Here is a 23,146-nt window from a genome sequence, read left to right on the forward strand (position 1 = left end):
TACGAGTGGCAGAGAAAACAGAAGTGCCAGAAAAACATGACGTGCCTGAAATAAGTTGCTCATGCTAGAGAAAGATTCCAATACAAACATTTGGGTACCTGAATATAAAACAGCAGTGCCACAAAATATAACCGGAAGCGTGGAGAAGCATGACTGTCAAATAAATAAATAAATGAGTAATATAAAACGTGCCAAAGAAGTTATCAGGAGAGTTTGAACAAAAAAATATTTTCACAGGAAATTACATATTAGACGCGAGAGAAGTACGAACGTCAAAAAAAAAAAAAAAAAAAAAAAAAAAAAATGCTGCAGAAAATCATGAAATGCGAGTGTGAAAAAGAATTCTGACACACACACACACACACACACACACACACACACACACACACACACAAAAGAATGATCGGGGACTAGGAGCTCCCGAAAAATATATTAGCAGTAGCTATCACAAAAATTTGCATGTCAAAAGCAAGGGGTGTATGAGAACCTAAAAATATATAAAAAGTGCCACAGAAAATTATAAAAAGCAAGCGTACAAAAAATAAGAGTTTCAAAAAAAAATACATATCACAGCGAGGACAGCTATGAGCACAGAGAAGTGACGTGACCCTAAAATGATGACAAATGAGTATGAAATATAAAAGTGTCACAGAGAGTAATCAGAACTAATCGTGAAAAATATAAACAGTGCCACAAAAAATACCAGAAGCGAGAAGCGCCTGAAGAAAATATTAATCAACAGAGCCACAGAAAATCCCACATTAAAGGCGGGGGAAGCTGACAGAGCCGAAAGGGATAAGCTTTGCCGATATCACGAGGACGGGAGGCAACCGAAATCACCAAGATGTATGGAATGCTGCTGGAGAGTGTCATGTACTTCGGCAGGGTGAGTAGACTGTGCTATCCTTTTCTTATTTCCATAATCTAGTTAGGCTAGTCACATTCTTTCATATAACCTGCCTAGCTTAATGGGTTAACCGGTTTACTGAAAACACACTCTTTTCTCATGTACCTGGAGAAAGAAATACCGATGTGGGACTTAGTGTGCATTGACGTTTCGCCTGGATGCCACGAGATGAAACGTCAATACACACTAAGTTCCACATCGGTGTTTCTTTCTCCAATTTGTTAACAAACAGTGACTCTCATTTACTTATTACCATAGCTTTTCTTACTTTGGTGCTATGTATTGTTCTCGGGTAGAAATGAGCCTTGTATTTTGCTGGAAGGACGCAGGTCAAGTGAAAATGAATTAGGTGCGAGAGGAGTGGAAATGAGTCAGGTCTATCTGAGCGCAGCGTCTTCAATTACCTAGTGAGGCAGACTGCCAGGCGAGGAAGTTCGGAAGCATTGTGGTGTTGATGTGAATGGGATGGCAAGTGTTAGGACGAGTATCTTGCAATGGTTTGGCTATGTGGAGGACGCAGAGAATGAGAGATTGACTAGGAGAGCGTAGGTAAATGAGGTGGATGGGGTGAAGGGGAGAGAGAAACCAAGGATGATATGAAAGGACGGAGTAGAGAGGTATACGGATGAGAGTGGTGCTCACACAGAAGGCGACCTGAAAGAGGAGGAAAGGGCGACGGTGTGGTGATTTATCTGTGGCCACCTCCTACAGGATAAAAGCTTCTAACTGTAGTTAGACAAATAGTAATATACCTAGAAAGCAAAATGAATGCGAAAAAAATAAGCACATTGAATCAGCGGGAAAAAATGAGCAAAAACTTTCAGTGCATGAGCGTGAGAGTAATAGCCACTGACGCCACACTATCAGCACACAAGGAAAAACTGGTCAACTAAATTAATTGCACTCTCTCTCTCTCTCTCTCTCTCTCTCTCTCTCTCTCTCTCTCTCTCAGCCAGACATTATTATCGCTGTCTCCAAGTTTTCTCTCTTGGCCCGTAAAGACTTGGGTGATGTGGGGCTGTGGGTCGGGTTGTGTGTGTGTGTGTGTGTGTGTGTGTGTTTTATGTATAGAGAGAACCAGATTCGAGACTCTGCAAACCTGTCGCTCCTAAAGAAGTTGAACAAGAGAAAACCAGAACTGCAGTCCTTTTGTTCAGAGATATTTTTTTTTTATGCGAGGAAGAAGGAATTAAAGGCTGAGCCCGCAAAACAGTTCTTCCCAAGAAAAATACAAAAACAATACAAAAGAGAGCCAAATTCAGGATCCATTCATTTCGAGATGCCTGGACACACTGCATTTCAAAGGCAGGAGATCATAGGAAGTAGGAAATACAGACAGAGGGAGACAGTTCCAGAGTTGACCTGTTGCATTAATGAAGGACTGGGAGTAACGGTTAACTCATGCATTAGATAGTTGGACAGAAAGGGATGAGAGTTCTATGTAGCACCCGTCGTAGAAGTGGAGGGATGCAAACAGACAGTTCAGAGGAGCAGTGACCATTGAAGCAGCGATATAAGAGAGATAAAGAGGCAGCAGTGCGGCGATGAGACAGAGGTTGAAGGAAGCCAGTAAGAGGAGGAGAGTTGATGAGAGGAATAGCCTTTGACTCCACCCTATTGGGAAGAGCTGTATATGGGGAGCCTCCCCACACATGACATTTGCGTTTAATATAATGGAGATGCTTTAAGGGCATCCTGTTATTTATAAACAAGACGCACCTACAGTACCCACTTTTCTTACATATTTTCCTCTATGGTTCCTTCACTAAATTCAATTTTTTCTCCAACCACTTTTCGTATATTTCAACTTTCATCCTCCCATTACATCCAGTCGTCAGTTATTTCTTCTTGCCATTTTTATTTCTTCCCACTCGCCAACTTTTCCAGTTCTGTACATCTTTGTTCTGTCATTTTCAATGTGTGTGTGTGGAGAGAGAGAGAGAGAGAGAGAGAGAGAGAGAGAGAGAGAGAGAGAGAGAGAGAGAGAGAGAGAGAGAGAATGGACTAGTAAAAGAGTAAGAACACAGGAGGGGGGTTGGAAGCGCAGAATAGGTGATCAAGACCCTCGCTTCATCGTCTTGTGGCCTGCGTCCTATACTTGTTTACATGTTTTAGCATTCATTTTCATCATGTTTACCCTGAACCACGAGACCTTACAAGCACGAATTTCTTCCTCCGAGATTTTAGTACCGTAAGTAAAATGTTTGTCATTTCATCGTCGGTGATATTCAGAGATCTAAAGGTAAAGATCACATATATTTATGGAAACACTTTCATGTTCTTAGACACCGGGCAAGAGAAAGTGAATATGGGTCTGACACTGCTGATCATATTAGCAAGGTTCATATTAACATTTAAGTAAACAAAAAAAAAATCAAAACGTGCAAGATGGTTTATGTTTATGTCTCATGATCCATATTCCCAAATGTAGGGTCTGAAACCCAATCCGTGGCGGACATCTAAAATGGATGCTGGTAGTAATTCGCACCCTGATGATAAATGGAAATGACGGGAGCAGAGACATGGTAAACATGACTGCATTCGGTGGTTCACAGATGTCCATTAGATCTACGGCAGAAATAATAGAGTATGGTGAAAAGAGTGGAATGAACTGTTTGTGTGATATATTTCAGAGAACTTGGATATGAGGATCTGTATCAATGGAGGGAACGTAGGCTGTGACAGTTTGTAGAGGTAAGTGTAAATATTATCGTGAAATAAGTCTGCTGAGTGTTGTGGTTAGGATGAAAGACTAAAGAAAAAGTGTAAGAAAGTGTAAGAGGTACGACAGCCTTCGAAATGCCTGATGAGTGACGAACAGGGAGTGGTTAGAGATGAGTAAATAATAATAATAATAATAATAATAATAATAATAAAAATAATAATAATAATAAAGTAGTAAAGCAGATAGTAGTTAATATGAATGTTAGATACTTATGGCTCTTGCAGATGTGAAAAATGCCATGACAAATTGAACGAACTGGGGTTATGAGAAATGTCAAGTTTACAGGGTGTGGAAGGAAAAGTGGTTGTGTCTAGGAATGTAATAGAAAGATTGTTGGATGTGAGAGTTCTGAGAGGGGAGGGTGGAGGTATGTCTGACCACTACCTGGTGGAGGGAAAGTTAAGAGTAGGTAAGAGATGGGTGAGAGCTAGGAGGGTTAGGTGTGGCAGGGAGGTTTTGAAAGTGAGTGAGTTGGATAAAAGAGAGAAAAAGATAGAGTATCAGGAGAAATTGAAAGATGAGTAGAACGCAGTGAAAGATCGGGAAAATGGCAGCGTGGAGGAGGAATGGCAGTTGTTTAAGAGTGCTGTGGTGGGGCATGCAGAAGAGGTGTGTGGTGTGAGACGTGTGGGTGGTGGTGTAAGAAAAGGAAGTGAATGGTGGTGCGAGGAAGTAAGTGTGGCTGTGGCTGAGGAGAGACGTGCATATGAAGTGTGGCTGCAGAGGAAGGATGAGATGTCATATGAAAGGTATAAGGAAAAGAGGAATAGAGTGAGAAGAGCTGTGCGTGATGCTAAAGTGGCAGCAGATGAGAGGTGGGGTAGGTGGCTGACAGAGAATTTTCAACAGAATAAGAAAATGTTTTGGAAGGAGGTGAAAAGGGTGCGAAAGGGAGAGTCTGGGAAGGAAGAACTAGTAAAAGCAGAGGATGGAAGGATGTTAATTGAGATGGATGCAGTAAGGAAGAGATGGGCAGAGTATTTTGAAAGATTGTTAAATGTAGAGGAGGAAAGGGTGGCTGAGATTGTGGCGGATGGAAGGGTGCAAGGAATAAATGTGTTGGGAGAGTTGAATGATTCTTTGATCACGAAGGAGGAAGTGGAGAAGGCAGTAAAGGAGATGAAAACAGGGAAAGCTGCAGGTATGGATGGGTGTGCTGTGGAATGCCTGAAGGGTGGTGGAGTGACTATTGTTAACTGGTTAGTAAGATTGTTGAATGTGTACTTTGAGAAAGGTATGGTGCCAATTGACTGGGCAAGTGCTTGTGTGGTCCCGTTGTATAAAGGCAAGGGTGATAAGTATGAATGTACTAGCTTTAGGGGTATAAGTCTGTTGAGTGTTGTAGGTAAGGTGTATGGTAGAGTGTTAATTATGAGAGTTAGAGAGGGTACAGAGGGAGTGATTGAGCAGTGGGGCCTTAGGAGAGGGAGGGGATGCGTTGATCAGGTGTTTGCTGTGAGACAAGTGTGTGAAAAGTATTTAGCGAAAGGCAAGGATGTGTTTTGGGCATTTATGGATTTAGAGAAAGCGTATGATAGAATTGATAGGGAGGCTTTTAAGATTGTATGGACTTGATGGTAGGTACTAAAAGGGGTGAAAAGTTTTTATGTAAATAGTAGAGCGTGTGTAAGAGTGGGAAATGCTGTGAGTAATTGGTTTTCCGTGAGAGTGGGGCTGCGACAGGGATGTGTGATGTCGCCTTGGTTGTTTAATATTTACATGGATGGTGTTGTAAGGGAGGTGAATGCAAGAGTTTTAGGTGGAGGTCTGAGTCTGGTGAATGTTGATGGTGGAGAGTGGAATCTGAAGCAGCTGCTGTTTGCAGATGATACTGAACTGGTGACTGATTCAGAAGAGAGATTGAGACAGTTGGTAGAGGAGTTTGGAAGGGTGTGTGAAAGGAGGAAATTGAAAGTAAATGAGAATAAGAGTAAAGTGATGAAGTGTACGAGGTTGATAGATGGTAGGGGGATGAATATAGTTTTGAATGGTGAGTTGCTTGAGGAGGTAGATTGTTTTAAATATCTAGGGTCACATGTTGCTGTGGATGGAAGAATAGATGCAGAAGTGAAGTTTAGAATAAATGAAGTAGGAAAGGTGCTGGAAGGAATGAAAAAAGTGTTTAAATGTCGTTTGCTTAGAATGGATGTAAAGAGAAGGCTGTATGAGGGTGTTGTGGTACCGACTGCGTTATATGGGGCTGAAACATGGAATATGGGTGTAGCAGAGAGGAAAAGTTTGAATGTAATGGAGATGAGGTGTCTGAGGAGTATGTGTGGAGTGACGCGTATGGATCGAGTGTGGAATGATGAAGTGCGAAGGAGAACTGGAGTTTTTTTTTTTTTTTTTTTTTTTTTTATGTCCGACTCTGGGCAAAGGCTTCAGGGCCTATATCTCGGGGGCAGTAGCCTATCCCAAGGCCCAGTAGTCCTCCTACACCTCCACATGTCACCACTTCGGCGCTAACACCCACCGTCCATATTGAATACATGCTAGGGCTGTCTCATACAGGACTGGTGAATTGGTATTAGCGGGGGTACTTTTATGACATGTCGGCGGGTCATCTGGTAGATCAGGAAAGTCTGCTTCTATGAAATTCAAATCCTTAAACTGTTCCCTGCCCCAGCCAGGATTCGAACCTGGGTCCATCAGGACTGCAGGCCGAGTTGTTCGGGAGATGGCTGGTAGAGTTGAGCAGAGGGTGTTGCGATGGTTTGGGCATATGGAGAGAATGGATAATGAGCGATTGGTGAAAAAGATAACTAGATCTGATGTGAGAGGCGTAAGGCTGAGAGGAAGACCACGAATAGGATGGATGGACAGTGTGAAGAGAGCGCTAGATGCGAGAGGGATGTCTGTTGAGCAAGGAAGAGTGGCTGTGCATGACAGAAATAAATGGAGAGAAATTGTGAATGAATAAGTGATGACGCATCCCTGAGGGGATATTCTCCCGCATTTGGTCTGATCAGCTAGTCAGGTCAGGTGCGGGTAAGGGGATGGGTCTGTTATGATGTGGCAGGGGTAAACCAGTTCTACTGTCGGGCCCTGCTGCGGATGTCACTGATTGCATTGCGCAGTTGATCCTTGTGCGGTGTGGTGCGGTGAGGATCTGTCCGTTCTCCCCTTTGGGGCTAAGAAGTGAATGAATGTGTTTGAATGGATGAGTAAATGGGGAGTGTGTCGTCCTGTCTCGGCTACCTCCCTTTCCTTGGGGGAAGCAGCCTAGGTATATAGGTAGATAGATAGATAGATAGGAAGGAAAAGTACCGTACTGAATAATGGAAAGAATTATTATGATAACAGTGAGTCATGGGTGGTTGTCTTAAGTGAGTGGTCCAGTATGAGTGTTGAAATGAGACAGTGTGTGATTTTCCAACGGATGTTTAGTATTTATTTGGATAAGGCTACAGGAGAGGTCAAAAGAAGAGTTAGGGAAACAAATGTAACGCTTGTGATGAATGATGTGGCATGGAGTTTTCCGTATCTGATTTATGTGGATGAGGTCGTGTTGTCTGTTGCTGATCGTGAAGGAAATCTTCGGAGGTTAGTGCAGTTATGTGGATAAATGCCAGTGGCATGGTTCGGATACAAGGCGTTGTTAGCGCCAAATGATTGATGTGACAGCGTGACTCTCAGTGTTGTGTGTTGGTGGATGAAGAAAACTAGATTTGTTAAAGTAACTGAAGTACCGTCACGATCACTGTACTCTTTTCTACTCTAACTTGTCCTAAAATTGTCATCTTTCTGTGTTGAATGCTGAGTTGTAAGTATAGATTAACACTAGAATATGGTGCTAGTCACAAACAAGTTTAGTGAGAAGGATGTAGAGTCATAATATTGTCTTTTTCTGCCATTAAACTTCTTGAAATAAGCTACAAAAGGACGAAATCTATGCCAAGTTAGAGAGAGAGAAAAAAAAAGTATAATTTCTTTACTTCGCTGGCGAGAGGAAGGTGGAAAACAGGGTTGTTGCAAATGGCGGTTCAGTAATGTGTATCGTATGTGTGAGTGTGTGTGTGTGTGTGTCTGTTGAGATGTCAATATTTGCTCCCCAGGCCATTCTCCAGCCTTATCCTCCTCTTCTCTCTAGCTAGGGGGTAAAAAAACTATAGTCTATTTGACTGACCTGTGCAGCTGAGATGTATGCTGCAAGTAGGGTGTGTTTGATACGCGGCTGCTGATTGGCCGCCGATGATGTCATGAAAGTAAATGCAGGCAAGTATTGTTGTGCAACATGCGGACGTGGGTGTACACCGTGGGTGGATATTATACAGCAACATGAGGACGTAGGTGTACACCGTGGGTGAATGCAGTGCAACATGCGGACGTGGGTGTACACCGTGGGTGGATAATTTACTTCAAACGTCACTCATCGTTTTATGAAACTCAATTTTCTTTGATATCTGTAAACTTTTCAAGATAATTTTGACCTCTTTAGCTCCGGAAACTATTCCACATTTAAACTGGCTGCTTATATTGCAAACAATTTAAAAATATAGATATCTAAGCTAAAATAAAAAGAGCTGTACATTTGCATCATCGGCGGCCAGTCAGCAGCCGCGAATCAAACACACCCTACGCGGCCCATACATCTCAGCTGCACAGGTCAATCAAACAGACTGTGGTAATCATGACGGTATCTCAGTGTAGCGATAGAAAAGAGAAAAGTAAATGTGTAAAGGAATAAAAGTGGCCAATGTTGTGAACTTCTTGAAACGAGAACAGAGTACGAAGTGTGGTGGGTGCACTGGCTCTCCCCACAACATTCTGAACCGTATCAGAGCAGGGCAGGGCAGCTGATGGCCACCGAAATTGCCTTTCCGTGTGGCCCAGGAATAGCTGTCACACTGGTATTGTCAAGAATGAGGGTGTCTCGCCGCCGCTCCTCCTCCTCTTCCTATCAAGAGAGAGAGGGAGAGAGGGGGGAGGGGGGAGTAGGGTTTAATAAAGTAAATGCAAAAAAAAAAAAAAATGTAAGATCATCCTAGGTATACATAAGACAGACAGATAGAAATTCGAACAGACAGACAGATAGACAAACGGACAGACTGAATGGCCGACTGACTGACTGACTGGTAGACAGGCAGACGGACAATCACAGAAAGCGACAGCCAGAGAAAGAGGCAGAGGTGCATTAGGATTCAGAAATAAAGAAGGCTAGTGTGTGAGAGAGAGAGAGAGAGAGAGGGAGGGAGGGGGGAAGAAAGCCGAGACTAATACTCTAATTGAAACTGGTATTCTGGGAACTACAAACACCAAGTCTATTAGTTCTTTATATCTACGCTAGCTTTCTTTTGTTTTTTTCCATTGATTATACCGTTATATCTACACAAGGCACATTATTTTTTCTGTATATTTCCTCCTTTTTGAGTATCTGAATATGACTTCTACCTTCGTCCGTCTCTTTACCCAAAAATTCTCCTCATGCTTCGCTGCATCGTTTCTTCTTAAGCTTATGTTTTACCCTTAATTGCGACTTGTTTACTTTCCATTTCATCAAGCGTTAGACGACTTTTGCTGACGAGAAACCCGAGACGCTAAAAATCTTAGACTCTGCCACGATCAGTGGTATGATTGAGAATATTGAAAGTTTTCAATATATTTCAACTAATGCAAGACGGTTTTATTTATCTAAAAAAAAAAAAAAAAAAGTGCCAGTAGGTTAAACTGATATTACTTCCTACAACGGTTCTTCCTTCTACATCTTTTTCTTCTCTCCTTTGTTTATATCAATTTCTGTATTAATCTGTTATTTATCTCATTCTCCCTTCCTACTCCTTTAGTTTCCCCTTAATCAGTTCCGTTTGCTTTCTCCTTCTTCACGTCTCCCATTTTCCTGTTCACCCCTCCTCACTTTTTTATGCTTTTTTCTCTTTTCGTTTTATTACTTTACAAAATCCTCTGTTGTACATTCTTTTCTTAGTTTTTCCATAACTTGACTTCCTTCCGTATGTATATACCCCTTTCCTTCTCATGTTCACCATCTTTTTATATTTAATTTTTCCCCTCCTTTAGTCCTTCCTTTACCCTCATTTCCCTAGCCCATTTTTTCCATATTTGCATCCTCCCTATGCCTACCCCTTCCTTTCCACTTCATTTCTGCTACGTATATTAGATTCTGTATTAAGCTGGCGCTCCCATTTTCCCTTCTTTTATCATTATTTTCATCTGCTTTTTGTCTCCACCGCTTCACCATTCGAATCCCCCCCCCCTCCCTCACTGCCTCATTTCCCTTAATCTTTTACTCGTGTGTGTGTGTGTGTGTCTGTGTCTGTGTGTATATATATATATATATACAGTATATATATATATATATATATATATATATATATATATATATATATATATATATATATATATATATATGCAAAATAACCACAAGGAGAAATGAAAGGAGCGACAGTGGGTACTTTCGTATATTACATCTTCAGACAGATTGAGACAGAAACGTAAAGGGTAGAGGTCTTTTAAAAAGACCTTAACCCTTTACGTTTCTGTCTCACTCTGTCTGAAGATGTAATATAGCTACGAAAATGCTCACTGTCATCGCTCCTTTCATTTCTCTGAGATTATTTTTGCATACATATCTTCACTGTCGTTCCTTTCATTTCTCCTGAGGTTATTTTGCATACATATCTTCAGGGTTAAGTGAAGTTTCTGGATATATATATATATATATATATATATATATATATATATATATATATATATATATATATATATATATATATATAGATCCTCTGTGGTAGAGTGGTAGTGTGCGTTTCGTATACGGGTGAATCAGGGTTCGCGCCCCGCCAGGGTAATAAAGGGGTGCTGTGGTTGAATCATTGTCGCTTACTATAAAGTATGCTTGCACCTAGTCGGCTTGCGCGGGCCGATTACACTTGTTTCACAGACTACACACACATCCAAAGCCATTCCAATAGTACAGTTACACTTACAAGCACTTCTCACCCTACATACAATCTCTATCAGACAGCCTAAACCACTTGGTAGAGATACATTGGCTGTATCGTCCCTACTTCGGTCGGGATAGGCCGGTCCTGCAGTGGATACTCAAACGGCTGATGATGATGATCATGATATATATATATATATATATATATATATATATATATATATATATATATATAACCAAGACTTCTACTACCAGCATGCCACGGGTTAAAGGAAAGTGGACAATTATAAGTTAGTGTTATTTTTATTGTGACTTAATTAGGAGATTCATTTTTATTTTAATGCCTCTTTCTACTGATTTAACTTCAGACTTTTTTAGTTCTGCAGTTGGTCCCTCTACCTACCTATCTTGTACAGGTGACAGCCGTAGGGTTTTTGAAGTTATGAGGAAAAACTTGTATTTGGCTCTTCTGTGCATTAAGCATCTATAATTATAGAGCTGACCTTTTTAATTGTCTCTCCCCTCATCCTCCCCTTCATCTGTCCCCTAATACCCATTCACATCCCGTCCTCATCTCTTCATTCCCTTCATCCCTCTCCTCTCTACATTCACATCCTGTCATTCATCTCCCCCATTCCCGTCCTTCATTTAATATTCCCATTCATCTGTCCCCTCCTCACCATTCACATCCCATCATCCATCTCCCTCACACCCGCCCTTCATCTCTTCCCTTCCATCTGTCCGCTCCTCCCCATTCACATCCCATCATTTATTTCCCTCGCTCTTGCTCTTCATTTCTTCCTTCCTTAGGTTTATCCCCGCCTCCCCTTTCACATTTCATCATTCATCTCCCCCATTCCTGCCCTTCATCCATCCCCAGTGCCTCCTCCTCTCCCCCCCCCCCTCGCATTACCTGATTAAGCCGTCCAAATATACCGCTCCAATCAAGTTACTGTCGTCAAGGACGGCTTGGAGTGATAGACAAGATTGAAGCTAATTGAGAGAGAGAGAGAGAGAGAGAGAGGGGGGGGGGTCTTCTCTTATGTAACCAGAATTCGCCCAAACGCCTCCCTGTAAAGGCAGTTAAGAGGAGCGAATGAGAGGGAGGGGGTGAGAGTAGTAGGACTGGGAGGGAGACCATGCATGAGAAAGGGAAGGGGTAGAGGGGAGAGTAAGAATGGGATAGGTTTGGGGAGAGTGAGAGGAATCAGAGAAAGGCTATGGACTGAAAGTGAGGTGGGGGTAAAGAGGCAGTGAGGGGGGGCGTAGTGGGGAGAGCGTGAGATGGATGGGAGGAGGGAAGAGAAGAGTGAGGGGCGAAAGAGTGAGAGCGAGGGGGATCAGCGCCTGGGGGGAGTGTCCAATATCAAGTTCTCTTTACTTGGTGTTAGAAGACTGTGTGTGGCTTCCCTTGTCCCAATTCCCGTGGGGAGTTGCCGAAGACTTTGTTGGAATGTGTGGTTTGGATCTAGCCCAGTCCTGCATAGACCGATACCTTCCTCTTTTTCTGGTTTTTGTAGCTTAGTTTTCTCCTTTGTTTATCCTATTTCACTATCGCTTATCAATTTTTATCTCATTTAACTAACTTTTCAGGCATATTTTCATTATCTGGTGCTGTTGAGGTCACGTGTACCTTCTTCAGGCAATACCGCACAGATGGCCAAAGTTCAAGCTTTATCCGAGAGTGTGTGTGTGTGTGTGTGTGTGTGTGTGTGTGTGTGTGTGTGTGTGTGTGTGTGTGTGTGTGTGTGAACTTTAGCCGAGTGTCAGTACCTTCGTCTCCGTTTAATCCTCTACATCCTAATGAGAGCTAAGAGAGTTGAACCTCTGGAGTCTGGGGTCGTCATTATTATTTACCACCAGATGAAGAAAGGTTGCTGGTTCTTTGAAAGCAGTGATAAGTAACAGGGAAGTGAGCATGGAAGTGAAAAAGTTACTACATGACAGTAATGTGATACCAACTCTAACGTACGGAAGTGAAGCTTGGACGTTGTTGGAAGGACACAAGTCAAGAGTGAGAGCAGTGGAAATGAGTTATTTAAGAGGAGCCTGTGGAGTCACATGGAGAGACAGGCTGACGAATGAGGATATAAAGGAGCGTTGTGGTGTGGATGTGGATGTGATAGGAAGCGTTATGAGGAACACACTGAGGTGGTTTGGCCATGTGGAGAGGATGGAGGGTGAAAACTGACGAAGAGAGTGTATGTGAGTGAGGTGGAGGGGGGAAGAGGGAGGGGGAGGCCGAGGATGAGATGGAGGGATGGGGGTGGAGAGGTATATGAGAGAGGGGGGTGTGAGTTGGGAGCAGGGCAGTGAAATGGCGGGGGACAGGGCGACTTGGAGGCGATTTGTTTGTGGCCACCCCTAACGGGATTGAGGCGTCTGGCAATAGAGAGGTAGATAGATAGACCAGATGATTTCACTTAACCAAGCGTCCAAGTGGTGCAAGGGTTAGTGAAGGCCGTGTTTATTTCGACAGTGTTAATTTCAAGGACACTTTCGGTTTCAATATGTGCTTATTAGGACGTTTTTGGTTCAAAGATGCGTTTATTCTTTGTATATGTGTGAGTCAGAAGTGGGTTTACTTTGAGGGAATGTTTATTTCAATGGACTTTTCAAGGATGTGTTTATTCTTAGGAAATATTTGGTTCAAGGATGAGTGTATTTCGAGAGTCTTTATTTCAAGAACGTTTTGAGGGATGTGTGTATTCCATCGGTATGTTTAATTCAAGGCTGTGTGTACTTCATGAGTGTAGTTAGGACATTCCAAGGTCGTGTTTGTTTACGCGGGGTGGAGTGGACGTGAGGGCCTTCAGGTTGGCGGTGGTGTGGGCAGTTATGTCGTAAAGACCCTCACTCACTCTGTTTACGGCACTACATCATGCTCCACTCCCTCATACTCTACTTCCCTATGCTCTACTGCCTTATGCTTCACTACCTCATGCTCTAGTGAAGCCCCTCTTTCACTCACTCACTGATATTGTTTAGGACACTCCCTCATGCTCTAGTGAAGCCCCTCATTCACTCACTCACTGACATTGTTTAGGACACTCCCTCATGCTCTAGTGAAACCCCTCATTCACTCACTCATTGACATTGTTTAGGACACTCCCTCATGCTCCACTCCCTCATACATCATTACTGCATGCACCACTGCCTAATGTTAAACTACTTCCTGCTACACTGCCTCATGCTCTGCTACATCATGCTCCACTACATCATGCTCCACTAGCTCATGCTGAACTACCTTATGTTCCACCTCCTCTTATTCCACTACCTCATGCTCCACTATCTCTTACTCCACTACCTTATGATTCACCTCCTCTTACTTCTCTACCTCATGTATCACTGCATCATGCTCAGCTACCTCTTACTTCACCACCTCATGATCCACTCCCTCATGCATCACTCCACTACATCATACTCCATTCTTCCATGTTCCACTACCTCTTGCTCCACTCCCTCATGCTGTACTGCATCATGCTTCACTACCTCATGCTCCACTGCTTCATATCTTACTACTTGACATTCCTGTAGCTGATGCTCCTCAGCCTTACACTTCTCTCACTTACGTTTCACTCTCTCACACTCCACTACTTCACACTCCAGTGCCTCACACTCGACTACCTCACACCACTTACGTAATGCTCCAGTAACTTAAGCATAACTCTCTTAGCATCCCCTTTCACTTCACCCCTTCATACCCTTCAGTCTCTTATGCTTCATTCCCTTCATTTCTTTCTCTCTGTCTTCACTCTGACTTCATCACTACCTGGTTGAAGCATCTCACCATAACCTGGATCTTTCATGTAGTGTATATAACCCAGTCCTTGTACCTCAGTCTAATCAAGATATTAAGGTCGTGGATATGTTTAGGGAGTCACAGGTATGTGTGTAACGGTGGCTTTACTTTCCATTTCATTCGTTTTACATGGGCATTATTAACCCTTGTAAAGCCAGACTGTGAGATAGTATGAAAGGAAATTATAGATGATGTCGAACTGTTTTTACACAGTCACCTTAGAGAAATTGCATTTAACCCTTCAGATAAATCGGGATCTCCCAAGTTTGATAAAATCGTGTTTTGGTAGTCAGAAAATGAGAAAAACTGTTTCTTACCTCTCTGACAGAGGTAAGATGAAACGATCTTACTTAAAGGTAATCAAAGAGGTGTTAGAAAAGGATAGCATGGCAGTTAGAGAGAGAGAGAGAGAGAGAGAGAGAGAGAGAGAGAGAGAGAGAGAAATTTAAGGTGTTGATGTGAGTGGCAGTAAGCTTGAAGTTGTATACAAGGTACAAGCTGTCTCTCTTGACGGTAGTGGAGTATATCAAGGAAGTTAACTCAACTCCCCTGACATTTACTGAAGCCGTGCATGTTCTCTTTACCCTTCCTTCCTGCTGGGAGTGTGCCTGCTCCGAGCACTGCACCTCCCCTCCTCCCCGCCATTTATCTTCTCTGCCTTATTCATTCCTCCATTCCCTTCCGTCTCTCCCTGCTTTCTCTTTCTCCTCTTCCTCCATTATCCCTCTGTCTTTCCCTCACTCTCTCAGTCGCATCCTCCCTCTATCTTCCTCCCACTATCCCTCACTCCCTCTTCCGTTTCATCTTTCCATTCCCCTCTTTCTATCCCTCACTCCCTCTTTCCCATCCTCCTTCCCTTCATTTTACTTCCTCTTTCTTCAGTATTTCTCATTTCGTTTGAGTGATTATTAGGAAGAGAATAGGTGTGGTGAAGGAGGTGAAGAGGGTGAAACAGGTAGCACATTATAGTGTAGATAACATGATGTTGTTAATGTTGGGCTGTTGTACTCTTATTGTCGCCTTGCTTCAACAGTATACCAGGCTTGTGTGTGTGTGTGTGTGTGTGTGTGTGTGTGTGTGTGTGTGTGTGTGTGTGTGTGTGTGTGTGTGTGTGTGTGTGTGTGTGTGTGTGTGTGTGTGTGTGTGTATGTGTGTGTGTGTCATCACTCCCTTTCCGTCTTCTCCAAACTTCCATCCCTTCCTTCCTCTGTTTCTCTCCACTTCCCTCCTCTTCCTCCTCTCCTGTTTTCTTTCCATAATCTCTTCATCCCCTCCTCTCTTCCCATCTTCTATCTTCCTCCACCTCTCCTCCTCCTACTTTCCTTCCTCATCCTCCCCTCCTTCCATTATCTCCCTTCCTCCCCTCCGCTTCTCCCCGTCAATGATGACGTAACCTACCACTCAGAGCTCGTCGCCAGTGTATCCTTCCTCCCTCTTCTCTTCTCATCTCTCTCTCTCTCTCTCTCTCTCTCTCTCTCTCTTCCAGCTGTTTGTGTACGTTGCTCGCTCTTCATTTGTGCAGCTGAGGAAGTTGAACTAAGAGCCACTGTTTCCCCTTACCCCCTCCCCAACACCCACCCTTCACCCCTCATCACCCCTCCCCCCTCACCCCACCCCCTCACCCCCTTATTACATCATTCTCACAACACTGGGGTGGAGGAGTGAATGGATGAGGTGGTTGAGTGGTTAGAAGGGTGGGCGCACGGAGGAAGGGATGGATAGTGTTTTGTAAGGGGAACTGAGTACAGTAGATGGGTGGATGAACAGATGGATGGAAAGCTGGATGGATAGGTGAATAGATGTAGGCATGATTGAGTGGATGGATGATAGGAGCACTGGATGGATGGTTGAGTGGATGACTAGGTGGATGGAAGGGGTGTTAGATGTTTTTATGGAGTGGCATTGAATGGTGTATAGTTGCATGGATAGTTGGTAATATAATGGAAGAACAGATGGAGGTCTATGAAGTATTTACGAGGGACTGGATGGTTGGCAGGATGGATGAAGCGCTGGATCGAGGTGTGGCAGGATGTGTGGATAGGTGTAAGAGTGGATTGTGGATGTGCAAATACCCCTCTGACTGCTTGGGATTTCTATCGTCTGAACAAAATCGTCAGGAGGAAAAAAATGCACACCACACTGAAACTCACACACACACACACACACACACACACACACACACACACACACACACACACACACACACACACACACACACACACACACACACACACACACACACACACACACACACACACACACACACACACACACACACACACACACACACACACACACACACACACACACACACACACACACACACACACACACACACACACACACACACACACACACACACACACACACACACACACACACACACACACACACACACACACACACACACACACACACACACACACACACACACACACACACACACACACACACACACACACACACACACACACACACACACACACACACACACACCATTCTAAAAGGCCTGTAAGGAGTAATGGGCCGGATGGGCATATGATTACATAGATGGAGTGACTGAATGATGGGTTATGTAAGTACCAGTATGGGTGGAGGGAAGACCAAAATGATCAGTGGTTAGATAAGTACTCAGGAGGAATGGACGATGATTAGATGAAGGCTGAGTGGGCGGGTAATGTACTTATTAAACCGCATCAGCAAGGGGACGTATTTTATATTTCATGCTTGCAACATACAGAGGATTTTTTTTTTTAGAATAACATAGATTTTTACGAACTTGCGGGGTTAGATGTAGGATTGATTAATTTCTTTATCACAAGAGGGTTCTCCTGTGCTGAATAAAATGGCTTGGTGGTGGTAAGAATAAAACAAAATTACGCCATCGAAATGTATGAGCTAAATGGATACAAGAGGAGTTTTTTGTTTACGCAGAGAGGCTGGAGTGAGGGTAAGGGCAAAAATAGCTCATTATTCTTGCTACCCCCATATGACCTTTCTCAGCTTGGGGGAGATTTCTAGTGGGAGAGTTCGAAAAGTGTCTCTTATGATGTATGAAATCGTCTGGAGACAGGGAGAATCAACTACATATGATTTCCGTGCAGTGAAGTAGTAAAGAGGAGTGGAAAGTAATTGGACAAAGAGTGGGTAGGAGGATACAGTACTTGCAAGATTCCCTTCTCACAGGGGACTTGTTTTATAACTTATTATTGGTATTTTCCGGAGATTTTATTAAAGTTAGAAAGGGTCTGTATTAACGAAGGGATATGTTAATGTTTCTCCAGCTCCTCGCGGAGGAAAAGGTACCCATAAGCTGATTAAAACTGCTCGGAGATAGGAAAAATATAATAAGAAATAAATTGCTGGTGTCGGTTGTTTAAGTGGTAACAGGAAAAGTTCCCTGATTTGTGTGAGTGGCTGGCGAGAGGGTGAGAGTGAAAGAAGGAAGTTAAATATTTTATTTTACAGCGTTCTTGCTGCCTCCAGACGATTTCCGTAGCTTAAGAGGAGCTATCTAGTGAGGCAGCAGGTAATGAAGGCTATATATAATAACTCCATTTAGAAAAGTCTCTTCTAATGTGAATAAAATCGCCTGGACATAGCAAAAAGAGACAAAAAAAAATACTTCATTGGGTTTAAGCGACCAAGAGGAGAGAACGATAACACTGGTCAATATAATTTTTTTTATTTATTTTTTTTTTTTTTTGTCCTCCAGACTAAATTAGGGAGAATTTATAGTACTTTTAATGCTGAATTCGAATCTGTTTTTAGAATTTTGCTATCAGGCTTGGTTTTCAAGTGACAGAGCAATTAATCTTTACAATAAGCGTCTATTACTCAATCATAAATAAAGCTGGTATTACACCTTTAAAAGATACCTCTAAAATGTAGAAGTGCATGATTTTCTGCTATATTTGGCCTCAGGAACATCCCTTCTTAGGGTCCAGCAGTAATCTGCTGGAGAGGCTCCACTTTCCGTGGTACAGGTTTTCTGTGTCCAAATGTCCTGGTGAAATTTTTTTTGCCGTGCTCATCACTGACTGCCCCAAGATTTTCTGGGAAAAAGTCTAAGTGCAAGTCCAAAAAGTGGATTTTTAGACTCATATTGCACCCCAGAGCTTTATATGAAGTCAACAGATCTTTTACATCACAATAGTTTTCTGATCTGTGATTTCCCCCTCCCTCCAAAAAAAGAAAAAATCTTTGCAAAATCTCTTAAATAACAACCATGCAATTGAAAAAAATATATAAACTTTTCATCTCGAAGCAGTTCCCTGATCTGTGGTCCTACAAAAATACCCTCCTTGAGTTTTGCATCACTGATTCCATGGCCAGTTTTATCCATATCTTTGACGAAGTTCTTCGTCAATCCGAGCTTAATGTGCAAATGAGGCAGATAAATTTTCTTAGGCTCAACAAGAGGAGAATTAATGACATTCTTCTTAACTGGAGTCAGTGATGTTCGTCTTGGTAACACTTTCTTTACGTAATTTTTCTTGCCCCGGTTGTCCAACTCACAGAGGAAGCAACAGTTGCATTCCGAGTAAAAGTGCCACAACCTTTAGGTCACCACATACATTCCACTTAAAGTCCCCATACTTCATTTTTTTTTCCAAAAGTAGTTTCATGTTATCCTATGATTCCTTCATGATAGCTGCGTGAGCCAGAGGAACGGAGGGAAACTTATATATTCGTTGTGGAGTGGAACCGCATTCAAGCTTGCTTTTGATGAGTCAATAGACAAGGGCCACTCATCTATGTTCTATTAGTGGCCAAGTGCCTCCATAACAGAACGGATATCACTGCAAAACACCAGACCATGTTCAAGGGAGAAAAATTCTTTGACAGCGTCATGTCGATCACGATAAAAACTAACTTTAGTTTCTCTCCGGAGAAGATTCCAGTCCTTTAACCTGGAACCCGAAAGTTCGGCTGGCATCTAAGAAAAATTCTTCGACAGCGTCACGGCGATCTCGATAAAAACAAATTTTAGTTTCTCTCTGGAGAAGATTCCAACAGTTCGGCTGGCTTCTAAGACAAATTTAAATCGCGGACGAGATCGTTAAGATCTTGACTCAGCAAATGTGGTTCACTGGAAGAACAGCTTGCTTCAAGTGTTGGATCCATATTGTCCTCTACTTGGTCTGTAATCTCATCACCAGACTCATCGTTACACAGTGCCATGTTTTTTGGAGGCTGGCACAGGTGATTCCTAACTGTGAGGTAGTGGCCTCATAACAGATTATAAATTAGAAAATTTAACCGTATGCCTGGGTTTTGATGTTTTACTAATTATATCTGTCTGGCAGAAGTAGCAATATGAAGTGTGATCTTTGGGCTCTCTCTAAACCATAGGAATGGCAAAAGGCATACGGCGTGAACCTTTGGCCAGGCTGTGAGAAGCCTGACACATGTGACACAACAAATATGGAGGGGCCAGTTTTCATCGTGGTCACCCACCTTACAACCAAAGAAATGCTCATAGCATTTTTTAATGAGGGATGTGGAAGAGCTTTTATGCGATATGAATGTCAATTCACTGCAAATGGAGCAGAAAGAACTCGGCCTATTTACACAGTTTCTCGGCATTATAATGGTGGATGGGGTATCAGCACAACACCTGAATACCCAAAAGCACTGTCTGTCAACAGAGTGGAAAAGACACTGTTTACACATTGAGTTGGGTACGGTTTGAATGTCTCACATGATCAGTAGTGTTTCTGCAAGCCCCTGGCGACTCATTTATCTTGGCTTGTGCTTTCAAAAAGAAGCTATTGCACTTCACAAACAATGAAAGTAGTTGTTTTTGTTAAACTTTTTGTTTCAAATGCTCCGTATAGAACTGGTACATTAAATACTATACGTAATGATATGCGAGTATGCTGGAACAAGATATATATATATATATACTGTATATATATATATATATATATATATATATATATATATATATATATATATATATATATATATATATATATATGGGTTATAAAGGAATTCTGAAAACATATTTGGATTCAGCGTGCAAAAATAAATAAGAAATAGGTATTATTTTCCTTGGGGCAAAATCTTTGTTGACCAGTGAACGTAGGGAAGGTGGAGGTGTACTTAACCTGTTCACTGCGACGACATTTTTTTTTTAATTCGTGCTATCTCTAAACTATTTTCTAGAGCTTTGAAGAGGCTTTTTGAACTGGAAGAGTTAGGTATAGCCTGATTTAACACCTTTACTACTAAAAATCCTTCCTAATGTGAGTGATACCGTCTGGTGATACTATGCATATAATAATAAAAATACGTACTTCATGGTGGTAGGTGGGGGCACTCACCATCCACTCACTCGATGTAGTGCGGCTGTCGGATGTCTGCCCTTTCCTCTCTTCCATCCTCTTCTGTACACCAGGAAACCATTAAAATGCTAGGTGCCGACCATATAACCAAATTATGGCGCGTGGTGGATTAGCGGGTAATTAAGGCTCTCCAATCGGATTGAACCTGTGTAGGTTTATTTCCAAGGGATGGTTGGGGTTTATTGCTTATGTAATGCCGCTCAGGGATGAGTGAGGCTGGTCACTCTCATCTTAAATTTCAGGACTAACTTGCTTAGCCCCGGGCTCCTACGCTCCTCTCGGGGCACCATAGGATTGGATGGTGGATGGATGGACGTACTTCATCTGAAGAAGTTGAAGTGGAAACAAGAAGAGTTCACTGATTATGGAAGTGGAGGGAGAGGGGGTGGATACTGGGCTTTTATTACCGTATTTATTTATTTATATTTGCTTTACTCCTGCTATCTCCAGATGACTATCAGTTTAGGGATGATAGCTTGTGGTGAAGGGGGTAGGAGTATTGAAGGTTATATCTTACCTCTACAAGTCTTAGAAGCCTATCCAAAGCAAGCTTAAATTGATAATATGAGGTAACCAGAATACCGGGTAAGATAAAAAAGCGTCACGGTACTGAATCACTGATACTTGTGTGGATGGATGAAAGAGTTTTATATATATATATATATATATATATATATATATATATATATATATATATATATATATATATATATATATATATATATACTGAGCGCACAGATTAGCTGCTGGAGCAATAACGCCTCTTTGTTAGCTTAAGTAAGAGAATGAGGTCACAGTCAGTAATTCACGGCAAAGAAGCGACATCTAATACAACCTTGGATGTTATAACACTTACTCCATGTACGAGTAGAGCTACCGTCAAGTGAGTACACTGAGTGACAAATCAAATGGCTTCTTGTATCCTGGGAAACATTTTACTAAGATGGGTGGTAACCAAATTACCCAGCTGCCTCCTGGTAGTTTAGTAGGGTAAGGAGCTCCAACCGGATGTGCCCCGTATTGATTTACACCAAATAATGTCGCACCAGGGTTGTGGACTGGTCATCCTCGTTTTAAATCTCAGGATTAAGTAGCCTAAACTTGGACCCTTACGCACCTGTGAGGTAGTAAGGCATTGGAAGATAAATACAGGGACATAAACAATATATATATATATATATATATATATATATATATATATATATATATATATATATATATATATATATATGCTTATAAATTGCCAGACGCCTTAATCCCGTATGGGGTGGCCACAAACAAACCGCCTCCATGTCGTCCTGTCCCCCGCCATTTCACTGTCCTGCTCCCGGCTCACACTCCCCTCTCTCATATACCTCTCCGCTCCATCCCTCCATCTCATCCTTGGCCTCCCCCTCCCTCTCCCCCCCTCCACCTCACTCACATACACCCTCCTCGGAGACTCTCACTCTCCATCCTCTCCACATGGCCAAACCAGCTCATTGTGTTTCTCCTAACGCTTCCTGTCGCATCTACATCCACACCACAACGCTCCTTCACTTCCTCATTTGTCAGTCTGTCTCTCTATGCGGCTCCATATGCTCCTCTCAAATAACTCATTTCCATTGCTCTCACTCTTGACTTCTGTCCTTCCAGCAACGTCCAAGCTTCACTTCCATACGTTAGAGTTGGTATCACAATACTGTCATGTAGTAGCTTTTTCACTTCCATGCTCACTTCCCTGTTTATTATCACTGCTCTCAAGAAATCAGCAACCTTTCTTCCTTGTTGTACCTTTTCAAGCATTTCACCCTCTAAACTTCCATTCTTACTCATCACACAACCCAAGTACTTAAACGCACGCACATTTTCCATTTCCTTTTCATCCAACCTCACTGTACATTCACTGACTTCTCTCGAAGACCATAACTTTTCTCTTCCCTACATTCACCTTTATATATATATATATATATATATATATATATATATATATATATATATATATATATATATATATATATATATATATATATATATATATAATTTGATGCCTCAACACGCTGCTGCTGAATAAGCGAATTCGTTGACGGTGTACCTGTGTCGTACCAGTCCCTTGCATCTGACTTCCGAGAAATAAATCTATACTAAAAAGATTCGAACAGCGAGTTAAGACGGAGTAATGCGTGTAACCACATTCCTGTTATCACAAAAGGATTATCGACGATAGGAATTTGTTGGCATAATACTTGAGTGGCAGGAAACGTCGCCTTAACTGCCGAAAAACATCTTGAGTTAAGGATATAACCGTAAGGGTGTGGACACAATGACCCGAAATATATGATCAACATGAAAATTCCTCCTAAATACAGTCGTGTCAGGATACCATGAATAAATTACAATGGATGACATCATAGTTAAGGGAAGTCTCATGGTTCTCATTTGCTGTATGGGTGAATGGAAGGAGATTCTTACGACAGGATGG

The 23,146-nt window shown here is 42.2% G+C and overlaps 1 protein-coding gene across 1 annotated transcript in view; it reads left to right on the top strand.

Annotated features, from left to right (window-relative positions):
- Positions 1-624: 624 nt before the first annotated feature.
- Positions 625-23,146, top strand: part of LOC145404692 (soluble guanylate cyclase 89Db-like) — a 151,055-nt gene continuing 128,533 nt past the window's right edge. Inside the window, exon 1 of the mRNA XM_080276243.1 lies at positions 625-886. Within this exon, the coding sequence (XP_080132369.1) occupies positions 845-886 (42 nt within the window). The 5' untranslated portion in view covers positions 625-844. The remainder of the gene's footprint in view (positions 887-23,146) is intronic.

The sequence above is a fragment of the Coenobita brevimanus genome, chromosome 64 (assembly GCF_032717465.1).
Source record: "Coenobita brevimanus isolate Jiangsu-jjx chromosome 64, ASM3271746v2, whole genome shotgun sequence".
Lineage (NCBI taxonomy): Eukaryota > Metazoa > Arthropoda > Malacostraca > Decapoda > Coenobitidae > Coenobita > Coenobita brevimanus.